The 17117-nt window shown below is 37.4% G+C and overlaps 2 protein-coding genes across 2 annotated transcripts; both read left to right on the top strand.

Moving 5' to 3' along the window:
• Positions 1 to 2589: 2589 nt before the first annotated feature.
• Positions 2590 to 3204, top strand: LOC109242988. The gene has a single exon (XM_019409882.1). The coding sequence runs from the start codon at positions 2590 to 2592 to the stop codon at positions 3202 to 3204; it is 615 nt and encodes a 204-aa protein (XP_019265427.1).
• A 12552-nt stretch (positions 3205 to 15756) lies between these two features.
• Positions 15757 to 16623, top strand: LOC109242987. The gene has a single exon (XM_019409880.1). The coding sequence runs from the start codon at positions 15757 to 15759 to the stop codon at positions 16621 to 16623; it is 867 nt and encodes a 288-aa protein (XP_019265425.1).
• Positions 16624 to 17117: the final 494 nt, after the last annotated feature.

Below are 17117 nucleotides of genomic sequence, written 5' to 3'. Positions count from 1 at the left end.
TGTGTAACATTTGTAAACTAGTTAGCTTACATATGTTATTTAGCATTTTTAAAAATATATTATTATCTTTATCTGTTGATCAATAGTTGAATTTTTGAAGTTAGATTCTAAGGAGATGCTCCTTGAGTTAGGTATTTTGCTAAAGAAATAGTGCGCCATTTATCAGGAGACGAGACATGTAATTTTCAAGTAAGTGATGTCTTTTTTCCCTTCAATCTAGTTTAGTTATATTGATGTAAAACGCCCTAATAGTTCATATTTTTGTGAGATGTACTTCGGATCTTTATTTCACGTCTTACAATAGTAGCAAACTAGTATTTAATTCATTTGTTTTCTACAACAAGGGGAGATAGTATGAGGTTTCTTACTTCACTATCATGCACTTGTCCTCTTATCAAATCAAGAATCTTTCTTGAAGATAGTGCAGAGGGTTTGAGTTGATTTGTTGGCTCTCTATGAGGAACTATTGGCGTTCCAAATATGTTCGTTCTCTGTATGTTAAATATTTTATGCATCTTCTTAATTTGATCCACCCAATAATCCCAGTACATGCTATATATCCAGATATTCAAAACTTTGGTAGTCACCAAATCAAATCATATCATTATATCCAAATAAAGTGCGCCTTGTAAATCGGGATACCATCTCAGTCTTACTACGATTGCATGCTTGGAAACTATACAACAATACTTTAGTATGCAACAATTGACTTATAACTTTGTAATGAGTTGCTAAATGGAAATAATTTGAAAACAAGTCGCATGAGACTCGGGGCAGATGTGATTTTATTGTTCGCGTTGCAAAGGAAGAGAAGGAAGAAGGTATTTTTATTGTCCTCATAACTGTTCTTGCTAGTTTCTCATATTGTCATGTTTCTAGTGATTAGAATTGCAATATTAGAAGTAAGATATTCTTTTTGTTTCTGTAGCACAACACAGTGTTGGAATTTTGTCATATACATTTTTAAGGAGTACAAGAAAATAAGGTGTTGTTGTTCCTATGCTATGACTTCCTGGTTTCTTCTTGTTGATTTATTGGATTACGGAACATATTTAGCATTATTTACTTGGTACTTTAAATTTTCATATTCAAAATGTTAGTTTAGAATTTCAATAAAGATAGTTTTTATATCCCGTTCTGTATTTTCTAAACTATAGTATCATTTAGTTGTAGGAATGCCTCGTTAAATCATTTAACATGGTCTTTATATTTGGCAATGTGAATATTGATTTTATTAGGGGAAAAGAAAGTGGAAAACGTTGAATCAATCTTCAGCTGATGATTGGAAAAGAAATTCAAAAATTATTGTACAATGGTCTCCTATGAAAGTGAAGAGGATCTCTTCCGGCAGGTATCTCCTATTGGCTCTTTATGCAGTCGTAAAGGATGAACATAGTTCGTAGCAGCTGAGCACTATGTTTTTTTTTGTATGCTCCTGCTCTCAGGCTTGCTACTATTTTTCTTTTTGCCTTCTCGTGTTTATGAACAGTTTCACGATGATATTTAGTGGCTGAATTCTCAATTTAATGGATTGCAAATTGAAAGATACTTGAAGCGTCTTTTTTTCTTTCGTTACTGAATGATGGACTTGTTTACTTAATTCTGAATCTACTTCTTAGGATGTGAAAATATTTGGTCTTGAAGCAAGCGTTATTGTTGAGCAATGGGTACTACTTCATGGACTTATTCACAATTGAAGCAAGGGGTATTGTTGAGCGAGTTGAAGTAGCTGTAAATGTTAAAGACCAAGTTGAATTGCGAGAGGAACCTACTTTGTTTTGCAAGGGGTTGAGTTGTCCTTTTAGATGCTACAATTCTTTTCTTTTCTTTTTGGACTTTGAAAAGAATAATGTCATACAATTTAATATTTATATATTTTAGTCTATGTGATGTATTAGTCCTTTGTAATTAACAATGATGTTTTATGAGTATTAAATGTTTATATTTTTGGTGATGTGATCCATTAGTTCCATCTAATCATATTTATTAAAATTATCATTAGCGAATAGAATTTTGGCCATTAAACGTAATGTTGAGAGCAATTCACAATTAGCGAGAGTAATTGTGGTCGTTAAAAGCAGAATTAGTTGTCATTATTAGAGCCTGTTAACGACAGTGAAATGGCAATTAACGAAGGGACATTCTGTCGTTGAAAGGTACTATAACGACCGGATTAGTTGTTGTCGATAAAAAAGTTTTAACGTCCGGATTGGAATCCAGTCGTAAACTTTTAGCGTCAAGACCTTTAACGACCGGTCACGACCAGATTTTTACCGGTTGTTATTGATCGATAATGACCGTATTTGGACATATAGCGACTAGATTTCCCTTCACTAAAGACCCTTTTTCTTGTAGTGATCGCAGGATAATGAACAACAAAAACATGTTATGGGCTACCCTTCACTATCCAAATACAATCAAAGTATTAAACAAGGTTTCCCTTCACAATATGATAGTAACCAACAATACAATTCTTTTTCTCAAGGCTATATTTTATCCATCCAAGGCTATCCTAACCCTAACCCTAACCCTAACCCTAATTTATACATATCTTCATCCTCCAATTATCCGTCTAATAAGTATGTATCAATGGCGGCTTATAATCCAATGGAAGAACAAAACAATGGAAAATCATCATTTGGTCGTTTGATGGTTATTTTGATGCTAATTTTGGTAGTAGGAATGATCATGTTAAGCCTAGTATTTTGGCTACTTTTTGGAACTGAAGGACCGGTGTTTCACATATTAGCTTTAAGTGTTCCTAGTTTTAGGATTATTAACTCCTCAATAGTTGGAAATTGGCAAGTCAATCTCACTATGTGTAACATGAATAATCACTCAAAAATCAAAGTTTTTCATGGCAAGACTTCCATTTTTTACAAAACCTACCTTTTGGCTGTGACCCCTTTTGATCCTGTAAATTTGGAGGCTAAAGGTACAAAGAATATATTGTCCAATTTGACCACATTACCTGAAGGAAATGTTTTGGATCAATTGGCTATATCAGAAATTAGTAAAGATAAAAGTGATGGGGACATAGAATTTTCCTTGGAGATTTCTCTAAAGGCTGTTTTAGCTTCTGATTTAGAGTGGCAAAGTCATAAGATGATGGTTTATTGCAATAATTTGAAAATTAAGTTTGGACCTGAAGATAAAGGAGAATTGGTAGCAGCTGACAAAATTAAATGTTTAATCATTGGATAATTGATTTGGTAAGTGTACCGCTGATAACCTCCTCCATTGATTTTTCACCACCCTTTCCAACCCTTTGCTATATTATAGTTTTTCTTTGATCTGTGTTATTATTTTACTTGGCCATATTATTTTTTTCCAATTTTTATTTTTGGAATTTCTTTTCCAAAAAGTACTTTCGGGAAGTAGTAGTTGTGTTTCGCTAATTAATTTGAAAAATATTTTTGTCAATATTAGAGCAGCAGTTTGTGCTTGGCCAAGGTTCTAAAAGTGCCAAATACCTAAACTCTTTAAAATAAGCACTTAGCACTTTTTCACATTTTTTTTACACACTTTTCACTTCACATAAGCTTGTCCGAACATGCTATATATAAACTTCTTTTATCCTGATAGATTAAATTGGAAATTACGTAGCATTCCAAAAGATTTATCTAATACCTTTCCAATTCATGACATTTTCTTAACTATATTATATGCAGTTAAATTACAAGAAGGGTACGAGTTGTATGTACAAATTCTAGGGATGATCTTCTCGTCTAGTTATGATTCTTGGCAAAGTGGACATTCTTTGGACCAAGTATTTGAGAACAGGCAAGAGGATTTTGGTAGGAGTATTGGACTAAAGCTGAGCTTTCAGTTTATTTTATTTCTTCTTTTTCTAATAAATCAAGTCCTAAGTTTTTCATTAGATGGATTTAGTTTTGGGCAATATATATGTAACTGTATTGCACCAATTGGGAGGCTGGTTATTGGGCATCCAATAGGCCCCAGTTTAATACATTTTTGTATGTATTGTTAAGTTAATTTGTACAGTGCTTCTAAATACAAAGTATATTGTTACTTCTGGATATTCTCTTACGATTTATTTTCTCCTTTTCTATTGAAAGGTAAGTTTCACACTCGCCCAAAATATCTGTTTCGAAAGGATTAAGTTGGACCTATATGCGTGGATGATACACTTTTGATCACTCAAATATTTAGTACATTTTTATTCCGATACTTATGATATATAATTCAATAAGTATATTTGCCCTTGAATTAATATAATTAAATGTGTTTTATTTATCCCATTACGTGGAAAATTATTGAATTTCGGATTATTTTTAGAACTATAACAGCCTCAAACATGAAGTAACAATATAAATTTAACATAACGGACGAGAAGGATTAACACAAGTAGCGGTCACTCAATCGCTTAAACTAGAAATAGCTGGTGGAGATCTAATATATACATAACTTATGTACTATATGTGTATAATTATGTATAATCAATGTTTAATCTATGTATGTGGCTAGAAAAAGTAAATAATGAATATGAATGGCTATGCGCCCACCCAATCGCTTAAACTAAAAATAGCCGATGAAGGTATAATATATGCATAATGTATGTACTATATGTGTATAATTATGTATAATCTATATATATATATATATATATATATATATATATATATATATATATATATATATATATATATGGATGAAATTAAAAAAGTAAATAATGAATATGACCAGCTATATGTATAAAAATCCCAATAATTTAATGATTTATGAGGATTCACACGTCAAAAGTGCACACTTCAACCGATCGAGGGTTAAATGTCCATAACGGAATATCACAAGAGCAAAAAATAGAATTTGTTAAAACTTCAGGGACTAAAATGCAAATTTATGTTTTTTTAAATAAAAATATCAAATTTTATAAGCACGATGTCATAAATTTATTATATTATGGATATTCATGTAACGACCCGGCCGGCTGTTTTATGAATTACCCCTCCGTTTCCCCCATTTCTGCTTCTTTATATATTTCATCACATCGTGTGGGTTAGTTTGGGTTCGGAGTGGTTTTGTGGAGAAATGAGACACTTAGTCTCTTAAGTTGGCTTTTTAGTTGGAAAAGTCAACCGAAAGTTGACTTGTGAATAAATGATCTCGGAATTTGGTTTTTATAATTCGGATAGCTTCGTGAGGTGATTTGGGAATTAGGAGCGTGATCGAAATGTATTTTGGAGGTCCAGTGTAGATTTAGGCTTGAATTGGCGAAATTGGAATTTTGGCGTTTTCCGGTTGGTAGTAGAAATTTCGATATAGGGGTCGGAATGGAATTCCGGAAATTGGAGTAGTCTTGTGTCATTTGGGACGTGTGTGCAAAATTTCAGGTCATTCGGATGAGGTTTGATAGACTTTTTGATCAAAAGCAGAATTCGGAAGTTTTGGAAACCTTAGGCTTGAATCGGAGAGTGTTTTGATGATTCGATGTTGTTTTAAGTGTCCAAAGGTTGGTACAAGTTTGAATAGTGTTATGTGACTTGTTGGCGTGTTTGGTTGAAGTCCCGAGGGCCCCGGGATGGATTTGGATGGTTGACGGAGAGTTTGGATTTTTGGAGTGTGCTGCAGAAAATCTGTTGTGATGTCTTTTGGGCTGACCAATGCCCCAGCAGCGTTCATGCATTTGGTGAATAACATGTTTCGGCCTTATCTCGACTCATTTGTGATCATTTTCATTGATGATATTCTGGTGTACTCGCGTAGTCAGGAGGAGCACGCGGAGCATTTGAGAGTTGTGTTGCAGAGATAGAGGGAGGAGAAGCTTTATGCAAAGTTCTCCAAATGTGAGTTTTGGCTCAGTTTAGTGGCTTTCTTGGGGCACGTGGTGTCCAGTAAGGGTATTCAGGTTGATCGGAAGAAGATAGAGGTGGTTCAGAGTTGGCCCAGACCGTCCTCAGCCACAGAGATTCGTAGTTTTCTTGGTTTGGCGGGTTATTACCGTCGGTTTGTTCAGGGATTTTCATCTATTGCATCACCCTTGACCAAGTTGACTCAAAAGGGTGCGCCTTTCAGGTGGTCAGATGAGTGTGAGGGGAGCTTTCAGAAGCTCAAGACTGCCTTGACCATGACTCTAGTGTTAGTTTTGCCATTAGCTTCAGGTTCATATACAGTGTATTGTGATTCTTTGAGAGTGGGTATTGGATATGTGTTGATGCAGGAGGGTAGAGTTATTGCTTATGCTTCTCGTCAGTTGAAGCCCCATGAGAAGAACTACCCCATTCATGATCTAGAGTTGGCTGTCATTGTTCACGCGTTGAAGATTTGGAGGCATTATTTGTATGGTGTGTCTTGCGAGGTGTTTACTGATCATCGTAGCCTCCAGCACTTGTTCAAGCAGAAGGATCTCAATTTGAGGAAGCGGAGATGGTTGGAGCTGCTAAAGGACTATGATATTACTATCTTGTACCATCCGGGGAAGGCCAATGCAGTGGCCGATGCTTTGAGTAGGAAGGCGGTGAGTATGGGTAGTTTGGCATATATTCCTGTTGGGGAGAGACCTCTCGCAGTTGATGTTCAGGCCTTGGCCAATCGGTTTGTGAGGTTGGATATTTCGGAGCCCAGTCGGGTCTTAGCTTGTGTGGTTTCTCGGTCTTCCTTGTTTGATCGCATCAGAGAGCGCCCGTATGATGATCTTCACTTGCTTGTCCTTAAGGACAGAGTTCAGCACGACGATGCTAGAGATGTGACTATTGGTGATGATAGGGTGTTGAGGATGCAGGGCCAGATATGTGTGCCCAATGTGGATGGGCTTTGGGAGTTGATTCTGGAGGAGGCCTATAGCTCGCGGTATTTTATTCACCCGAGTGCCGCGAAGATGTATCAGGATCTGAGTCAACATTATTGGTGGAAGAGAATGAAGAAGGATATCGTGGGATTTGTAGCTCGGTGTCTCAATTGTTAGCAGGTGAAATATAAGCATCAGAGACCGGGTGGCTTGCTTCAGCAGATGGATATTCCGGAGTGGAAGTGGGAGCGAATCACCATGGACTTTGTAGTTGGGCTCCCACGGACTTTGAAGAAGTTTGATGCTATTTGGGTGATTGTGGATCAGCTGACTAAGTCCGCGCACTTCATTCTTGTTTGTACTACCTATTATTCAGAGCGGTTGGGAGAGATCTATATCCGAGAGATTGTTCGCTTGCATGGTGTCCCAGTTTCTATCATTTCAGATAGAGGTACTCAGTTTACTTCACAGTTTTGGAGGGCCGTGCAGAGAGAGTTGGGTACTCAGGTTAAGTTGAGCACAGATTTTAATCCTCAGACGGACGGGCAGTCCGAGCGCACTATTCAGATATTGGAGAACATGTTGCGCGCTTGTGTCATTGATTTGGGTGGTTCATGGGATCAGTTTCTACCGCTCGCGGAGTTTGCTTATAACAACAGTTATCAGTCGAGTATTCAGATGGCTCCCTATGAGGCTTTGTATGGGAGACGGTGTAAATCTCCAGTTGATTGGTTTGTGCTGGGTGAGGCTAGGCTTTTGGGTACAGACTTGGTGTAGGATGCTTTAGACAAGGTGAAGGTGATCCAGGAGCGGCTTCCTACAGCGCAATCGAGACAAAAGAGTTATGCTGACAAGAAGGTCCGTGATGTGTCCTACATGGTTGGGGAGAAGGTTCTACTGAAGGTTTCACCCATGAAGGGTGTTATGAGATTTGGGAAGAAGGGTAAATTGAGTCCTCGGTTCATTGGGCCTTTTGAGGTGCTTCGGAGGATTGGGGAGGTGGCTTATGAGCTTGTTTTGCCATACAGCTTATCGAGTTTGCCTCCGATATTTCATGTTTCTATGCTCCGGAAGTATATTGGCGATCCGTCCCATGTTTTAGATTTCAGTACGGTTCATTAGACAGTGATTTGGCTTAATATGTGGAGCCAGGAGCGTCAGGTTCGGAAGCTGAGATCAAAGGATATAGCTTCAGTGAAAGTGCAGTGGAGAGGTCGGCCCGTGGAGGAGGCTACCTGGGAGACCGAGCGGGAGATGCGGAGTGGATATCCTCACCTATTTGAGGGTTCAAGTATGTTTCTTGACTCGTTCGAGGATGAACGTTTGTTTAAGAGGGGGAGGATGTAACGACTCGGTCGGTCATTTCATGAGTTACCGCTCCGTTTCCCCCATTTCTGCTTTTTTATATGTTGTTCAGCTGTATTTCATCGCATCGTGTGGGTTAGTTTGGGTTCGAAGTGATTTTGTGGAGAAATGAGACACTTAGTCTCTTAAATTGGCCTTTTAGTTGGAAAAGTCAACCGGAAGTTGACTTGTTAGTAAACGATCTTTGAATTTGGTCTTTATGATTCGGATAGCTTCGTGAGGTGATTTGTGACTTAGAAGCGTGATCGGAATGTATTTTGGAGGTCCGGGGTAGGTTTAGGCTTGAATTGGCGAAATTGGAATTTTGGCGTTTTCTGATTGGTAGTGAAAATTTTGATATAGGGGTCGAAATGGAATTCCAAAAATTGGAGTAGGTCCGTTGTGTCATTTGGGATATGTGTGCAAAATTTCAGGTCATTCGGACGAGGTTTGATAGACTTTTTGATCAAAATCGGAATTCGAAAGTTTTGGAAACCTTAGGCTTGAATCCGAGGGTGTTTTGACGATTCGATGTTGTTTTAAGTGTTCCGAGGGTTGGTACAAGTTTGAATAGTGTTATGTGACTTGTTGGCGTGTTTGGTTGAGGTCCCGAGGGCCTCGAGATGGATTTGGATGGTTGACTTAGAGTTTAGATTTTTGGAGTGTGCTGAAGATTATATGCTTCTGTTATTTCCGCACCTGCGGATTGGGGACCGCAGGTGCGACGCCGCGGAAGCTGGGAGGAGGCCGCAGAAGCGGATTTGGATCAACTAGAGTTTGGCCGCAGATGCGGCGTGTTGGGCGCATCTGCGGGACCGCAGGTGCGGTTCCTGGACGCAGATGCGGCCCTGGAGAAATTAATGAAGAACCCCAGATGCGGTGGTCTTGATTGCAGGTGCGATCCGCAGGAGCGAGATTTAGGCCGCAGGTGCGGAATCCCTAGGCCAGAACCTATATAAGGTTTCCTTCGCGATTTTCAGCTTTGTTTCACCATTTTTAAGTCGGAGTGAGAGTTTTTTGGGAGATTTTGAAGAGGAAATTCAAGGAAACTTCGTGGAGGTAAGATTCTTGCAACTAAAAATCGTTTTTATGGTGTTATTTCACTGATTAGGCTTGAAATTTATGGAAATTAGTTGTTAAAATTGGGGATTTAGGGCTTGGAACTTGAGACTTTGATTTGAGGATTTGAGGGGTCGTTTGTGGTCGGGTTTTAATGTATTTGGTATGTATGAACTCGTGAGAGTGTATGGATTCTAGTTTTGTGATTTTTATCGGAATTCGAGACGTGGGCCCGGGGGTCGGGTTTGGCCAATTTCGGGATTTTTGAGTAAATTTGGTTATTTTTGCGTGGGGTTTGTTCCTTTAGCCTATTTTGATGTTATGATTCTGATTTTGGATAGATTCGGGGTGAGTTGAGGCCGATTGGAGAGGCAAAGGCATTGCGGGCTAGAGTTTGGACCAGATTGAGGTAAGTAATGAATGTAAATGTTGTTTTAAGGGTATGAAACCCCGGACTTCACATCGTTGTGCTATTTTGAGGTGATGCACGCGCTAGATGGCGAGTATGGGATCATGCACCATTGGGGATTGTGACTTGGTCCACCCCGTACGACTATTAAGTCGCGTACTTAAGTGGAATTTATTTTATATTATTATATTTTGGAAAGTATTACTATCTTTGGGGCTGAATGCCGTGTTTGGGGCTGAATGTCGACTGTTTGGACCCTTAGGGGCTTTTTACTACTGTTTTCCTCACTGTTTTGATGATATTTACACTCAGTCATGCTATACTTTCACTGATTTCATAACTCGGATTTTATTTACTCCCTTTGACTTTATAAATGATATTTTGAGCTGAGTACCTGTTTTAGTGTTAGCCCGAGGGGTTTGAGTGAGTTTTGACTGAGTGAGGCCGAGGCCCTATGTTGTGAGGATATCATGGGATCGGGCTGCGTGCCGCAGCAAGTTGTACTAATTGTGATATATGAGATGCCGAGGGCCTAATTTATTATGCCACGAGATGGCTTGTGATAGCGCTTGGGCTGTAGGAGCCCCTCCGGAGTCTGTACACCCCCGGTGAGCGTGGGTACCCAGTGTGTGTGATGTGATATTTGCCCGAGGGGCTGTTGTTGTTTCATGTTGTTGCCCAAGGGGCTGATACGAGTGATTGTGAGGTAGCCCGAGGGGCTGGTTTTGTTGATATTATGCCTGAGGGGCGGTTAATGGTACTTGTTTTGCCCAAGGGGCTATTTACGTTTCTATCCTTTTACTCACTGTTTTCATCACTCGCTTGAACTATTAAAAGATGTTTTAAAAGGTTTACTGAACTGAGTTGTCTTTTTACGAGTTTTATTTCTTTACTGCATTGTTCTGGACTTATACTGTTTGTTGTAGCGTTATGACGTGGTTTACGTATTTTCTTACTGCTCAGCTGCCTTTACTTTTATTACTTACTGAGTTGGTGTACTCACATTACTCCCTGCACCTTGTGTGCAGATTCAGGAGTCCCGGGTCGCGATAGCGAGTGCTGAGCAGTCGTCCAGTAGGTTTTCCAGAGTTGACTAGGTAGCTACTTGGCATCCGCAGCCCAGTACTTCTCCTTCCTATCTTATTCAGCTTTGTATTAGTATTTGTTACAGACTATGTCGTCCTTTCTTATTCCTAGACGAGTTATAGATGCTCATGACTGGTGACACCCCGATATCGGGTTGTGTTATGTTTCCGCATTGTCTATTTTGACTTATTTTATGGACTTTTAGCTAATTAATGACTTTAAATGACTTATTATGAATTTCTGGTTGGTTTGGGGTTTGTGTCGGCTGGCCTAGTTTCACGATAGGCGCCATCACGACCGGTTCCGTTTTAGGGTCGTGACAGTTCATTTGGTACTCCGCTGTAAATAAGATTCCTGAAGAAGCTTATCCATATGGGACTCCGCCGTAAATATGTTTATCAATTTAGTACTCTATTGGAAATAAGCCTCCTACAAGCTTATCATTTCGGTACTCCGTTATGGATAAATATTACCCCCGATGGAAGCTATCTATATCTGGTACAATAACAGCTTACACAGCAGCTTGCAGTAGCAACTTACACAACACCTTCCTTGCTTTTATAAATAGAGGATATTTTCAGTTCATTATGTACATCAATTTGAAGTTGAATAATATATCAGTTTCTCTCTATACTTGTCTTTACTATACTTGCCCACTACTGTTTGGGGTCATGCTATCTTGCATGCAACATCACTTATTCATCTCAGAGCAACACATTATAATAAATATTCTCCGTCGCAATTACTTTATGGTCATGAACCAAATATTGCCCAGATACAAATTTTTAGATGTGACGATATGTGCCAGTAGCACCACCACATAGCAGTAAGATGGGCCCACAAAGAAGGTTAGGAATATATGTTGGGTTTGAATCACCCTCTGTTATTCGCTATCTTGAACCATTGATGGGAGATTTATTTACTGCTCGATCTGCAGATTGTCGGTTTGATGAAACAAATTTCCCACATTTAGGAGGAGAGAAAAAGGAAATCAAAAGAGAAATTGTGTGGAAAGTTTCATCATTATCTCATTTTGATCCACGTACCCGTATATGTAATTAGGAGGTCCATAAGATAATCCATTTACAAATATAGCAAATCAAATGCTAGACGCGTTTACTGATTTGAAAAGGATAACTAAGTCACATATCCCTGCAGAGAATGTGCCTATCCGAATTGGTGTCCCAGCAGGACCATCTACAAGCATGAGAGCTAGTGAACCTAAAGCACGCCTAAAGCGTGGTAGGCCTTTGAGTTCTAGGGATCGAAATCCTTGAAAAAAAAATCCACAAATGGTCAAAAACGATACTATGAAAGGATCTCCTGAAGAGACCCAAGATCTGATTAGTTCTGAGATTCCTAAAGAAATCAATGTACCCGAGACTCAAGTGAATGAGGAACTTAATCCCGATCTATTGAAGAATGTCGACAAAGATCTGATTGGCCAAAATGGCAAGAGGCAATTCAATCTGAATTGAAGTCACTTGCTAAAAGAGAAGTCTTTGGACCAGTAGTCCAAACACCTGCTGGTATAAAACCAGTTCATCATAAATGGTTTTTTGTGCGAAAAAGGAATGATAAAAATGAAATTCAAAGATACAACGCCTCGCCTTGTCGCACAAGGATTCTCACAACTGCCTGGAGTCTATTTTGACGAAACATATTAACCTGTTATGGATGCCATAACATTTCGATATCTCACTAGTTTAGCACTACATGAAAAGCTTTAAATACATCCAATGGATGTAGTTACAGCTTATCTGTATGGTTCACTTTATAGTGAAATTTATATGAAAATCCCTGGAGGATTTAAAATGCCTGAAGCAAATTCAAAATCTCGGGAAATATATTCAACCAAATTACAAAGATCTTTGTACGGTTTAAAGCAATTTGGGCGCATGTGGTATAATCGCCTTAGTGAATATTTGCTGAAAGAGGGTTACATAAATAATTTATTTGTTCATGTATTTTTATAAAGAAAATGGCATCAGAATTTATTTTACTTGCTGTTTATGTTGATGACATAAATCTTGTTGGAACTCCAGAAGAGCTTCAAAAGGCAATTGAATATCTTAAGAAAGAATTGGAGATGAAAGGTCTAATTGGAAAGACAAAACTTTGTCTTGGTATGTAAATTGAACATTTAGCAGACGTGATCTTTATCCATCAATCTGCCTATATAGAAAGGGTCTTAAAACGCTTTTACATGGACAAAGCGCACCCATTAAGTACACTAATGGTTGTTCGATCACTTGAAGTGAATAAAGATCTATTTCGACCTCCAGAAGAGGATGACGTACTTCTTGGTCGCGAAAATATCTTATCTTAGTGCAATTGATGCACTTAAGTATCTTACTAATGCTACAAGGCCTGGCATAATATTTTCTGTTAATTTACTAGCAAGATATAGCTCTTCTCCTACACGGAGACATTCCAACAGGATTAAGCATATATTGTGATATTTAAAGGGAACTCTTGATATGTGTTTATTTTACGCTAACATGCAGATCTTGTTGGTTATGCAGATGCAGGTTGTTTATCTGATCCACATAAAGATCGATCTCAAATCGGGTACGTGTTTACATGTGGAGATACTGTCATATCATGGCGCTCCACAAAGCAATCTATTATTGCTACTTCTTCAAATCATGCTGAGATAATAGCTACTCATGAAGCAAGTAGGGAATACATATGATTGAGATCAGTGATTCATTTTATTCAAGGAAAATGTGGTTTGGAATGTGATAAATGATCCACAATTTTATACGAAGACAATGCTTCATGCATAGCCCAATTAAAGGGAGAATTTATAGAAGGAGATAGAACGAAACACATTTCACCAAAATTATTCTACACACATGATCTTTAGAAAAATAGTGATATTGATGTGCAACAAATCCGTTCAAGTGACAATCCGGCAGATTTATTTACTAAATTCTTGCCAACTTCAACTTTTGAGAAGATAGTATACAAGATTGGAATGCGGAGACTTAATCTATTTAAACAAGGTTTTCATAAGGCGAGTAAAATACGCCTTATACTCTTTTTCCCTTACTAAAATTTTTCCCACAGGGTTTTCCTTATAAGGTTTTTAATGAGACAACTAGTTATGCGTATTACTAAATATGTATACTCTTTTTTCTTCACTAGGATTTTTTCCCACGGGATTTTTTCTAGTAAGGTTTTAATGAGGCACATTATCTGTTAATAAACATCCAAAAGTGGATTGTTATAAATATATTATATCATGAATGTTCATTTAGTACTCCATTGTAAATAAGCTTCCCGAAGAAGCTTATTCATATGGGAATCCACTGTAAATATGTTTATCTATTTAGTACTCTCTTGGAAATAAGCCTCCTGAAGAAGCTTATCATTTTGGTACTCCGTTACGGATAAATATTATCCCCGATAGAAGATTATCTGTATCTCGTACAATAACAGCTTACAAGCAGCTTATACAGCAGCTTGCTGTAGTAGCTTACACAGCAGCTTCGTTTCTTCTATAAATAGAGGAAATTTCAGGTCATTATGTACATCAATTTGAAGTTTAATAATATATCAATTTCTCTCTATACTTGTCCTTACTTTGCCGTCTTTATTTTACAACACACAAGTAGTTCTTAGCTCTCGAGGACCTCTAAATCAACCATAGAAATTTAAGGGGTGACCAGGTTCCACCCTGCTATTTTAATTATATCCAATTTCTTCAAAATACTTAACTTTTAATCAGTGGCAAACTTAAGACAAGAGCTTTTCGATAATTGTTCTTCAGATTTCCATCTCAAATCAGTAGGTTCAAATATGTTTCAGGCACAAGGATTTCGTAAAAATGACACCAGATAGCCATTCTAAAGGGTTATTATTTAATAATTAGCTAGTGTATTTTTAATTTTAGTTTTTCGGTTTAATTTTCAGGACAAAAATATTTTAAATTATCTTGAAGTTAAGATCTTAATTTAAAATTTCAGGACAAAAATAAGTAGGGGTTAAATCCCTAAATAGCATTCATGAGAATTGCTAACTGTAAACACGAACAGCCCGCAAAAATTGAATTCAGATTCACACTTCCTTTTTTTGTTTTTAGAATCAACTGTAAATTGTAAATCAAATTCCAGCTAAAGAGGACAATTCCCAACAGATTTCAAACAAGCAAATATTCAACTCCTTCGATATTCCAATCCAAATTCGAAACTACATAAGCCACCTTTACTCAGAACGGGACATCGGAGGATTCAAGGCAGTGTTTATCATTAGAGCATCATTAATGTGATTTTGCATATTTTTTAATTTATATTTAATATATTTTATTTGTTTTTTCTGATATCAATGCTAGCATCTCTTGTTTGGTGATCTGTACTGAGGTGTTCGCAAGGAGCTATGCCCGCTCCCGACAGGCAATTAATCCATAATATCATCCATCGTTTGTCTCGCCCAAGCACGTTACCCTCCTCGTAACCGTGCTCTGATAGAAGGCTCGAATTATGCTGCTACAGGCACTCATTAGTTCGGATTGGGTAGCGTGAAGGAGATAATCGAAGGACCCGCCGAAAGTAGTTCCGTCTTTCCAGGTCTTCCGGATTAAAAAAGTGACAAAGTTATCCAAGCCTACTTTTTTTTTTGTTGGACTCGACCCTAGTCTAGCATCATCTTTCAAAGAATGAAAGATGATACTACAACATAATATTAAATTGAAATTATTCAAAAAAGAATTTCTTGAGAAGGTGTATATAAAAATTGAAATTATTCTAACCTTGCGATCCTCATTCTAAACCAAGTTCTAGAAGTAGATGTCCTTTTTTCCCCGCGAACTAAAAGTACGTGTCCTTAACGAGTAGTAATATGTACGTAAAACAAGTTTTTTAGCTCTTCTATAGTCCTCACAAATTAAGAATTCAAGTTTATGTCGATCCGAAGAAAAAGCTTTATATATTACCTAGCTACTAACAATATTTTTAAAATGGAAAAAAAATCATAATAAATATTCTTCCATCCTTCAATACCAAAATTTTCAGTTTCGTGTTTCTCTTATTTCTCCATTTTCTCAATCTCCTCCTTCTCTCCTTGAATCTCCAGGCAAGAAACTATCATGGGAAGGGGACAATTAACCATGTCAGATTCTTCAGTTGATGATAAAAAAGATGAAACAAAACCAGTTTTAGATAATATTTTTCCCCAATATTATCCCAATCCTGGATATTATTATCCTCCATATGATCATTTTCCAGGATCATATGGACAACCTTATCTTGGTTATCCTAACCCTAACATGCCACAATCCCTTTATTACTACCCAAATTACCAATCTGATTTCTATGATAATAATAACAATAATATTAATACTGCCCCTCAACCCGAATTATCAAACGTAGCCCCACCATCAAGAAAATCGTTAACTTTCTGTCGAGTCTTGTTTTGCCTTATATTCATTATAATCTTGGGTATCATTATCACTCTCGTAGTTATATGGTGGAAATTTTTACCATATGAACCCAGATTTAAGGTTGTATCATTCGTTGTGAATTCGTTCGAGATATCCAACTCCTCAAAATTGAGAGCAGATTGGGAGATAGAAATGAACGTGTATAATCCTAATAAGAAAGTGGATATTAAGTTGGATCATATAGCAACTAGTTTGATGTACAAGTATACACTTCTGGAAACGTCGTTCAATGCACCTTTTAAATTGAATAAAAAAAGTGAGGCTACGATTCGTGCTGATTTTGATATTCCAAATTCAAATCAAAAGAAAATGGGAGGTCTTGTTGTGAACGATATAGCTCGAGATCGAAGAAAAGGTCATTTATCTTTTGATTTGAGGATAGAAGCTAAAGTATTGCATATAGAAGGGAACAAATCGAGACGCCGAAAAACAGTGTATGTTATATGTGAAGATTTAAATTTGGAGTTCAAGAATTCTTCTACCTTGCCAGATTGGGATGGTTATATAGTGGAATGCACTTTCGACGATGGTTAAATCCAGTCTTTTTGTTCTTTTCTTTTGGCTGCTTTTATGATCAATAATTTTTTTTTTTTTTTTTTGGTTAGTTATTTTCTCTTTTCTTTTTCTTCTAGAGGTAAGATAAAGTCCTAGAAAAGAAAATGAGTACGTTCTATTTCTTTTTTGTTTTTGTTTTCTTGGAATTAAATAGCAGAATGGTTCACCATTTTAAAAAGAAATATATAATTGGCAGCATTTTGTAGAGTGTTATGAATTCTTGGGGGTTCAAGTACGTCTGTTTAGTTTTCTTTCCACTAAATCTAATTGTAGAGATTGAATTCAAAAACAAATGCTACTATCTCTCTCTTTTTTTGTTTTTGTTATAAGAATTGGAAAACAAAGGGTAGTTCCGTGTACAAAGTATTCCGTGTTTATACGGGGTCCGAAAAAGAGCTGCATCCAAAAAGTGTAATGTAGACCCCCAAGAATTGCTCATCCTTACAGCTTCTTTTCCACTTTTCAACTGAAGG

Source organism: Nicotiana attenuata, unplaced genomic scaffold (genome assembly GCF_001879085.1).
Source record: "Nicotiana attenuata strain UT unplaced genomic scaffold, NIATTr2, whole genome shotgun sequence".
Classification (NCBI taxonomy): domain Eukaryota; kingdom Viridiplantae; phylum Streptophyta; class Magnoliopsida; order Solanales; family Solanaceae; genus Nicotiana; species Nicotiana attenuata.
The sequence above is the reverse complement of the archived record's forward strand: the minus strand, read 5'-3'. Positions and strand labels throughout refer to the sequence as shown.

Bases quoted from the DNA above. Each gene is read 5' to 3' on its own strand.
- LOC109242988 (XM_019409882.1), top strand. From the start codon at position 2,590: ATGGCGGCTTATAATCCAATGGAAGAACAAAACAATGGAAAATCATCA.
- LOC109242987 (XM_019409880.1), top strand. From the start codon at position 15,757: ATGTCAGATTCTTCAGTTGATGATAAAAAAGATGAAACAAAACCAGTT.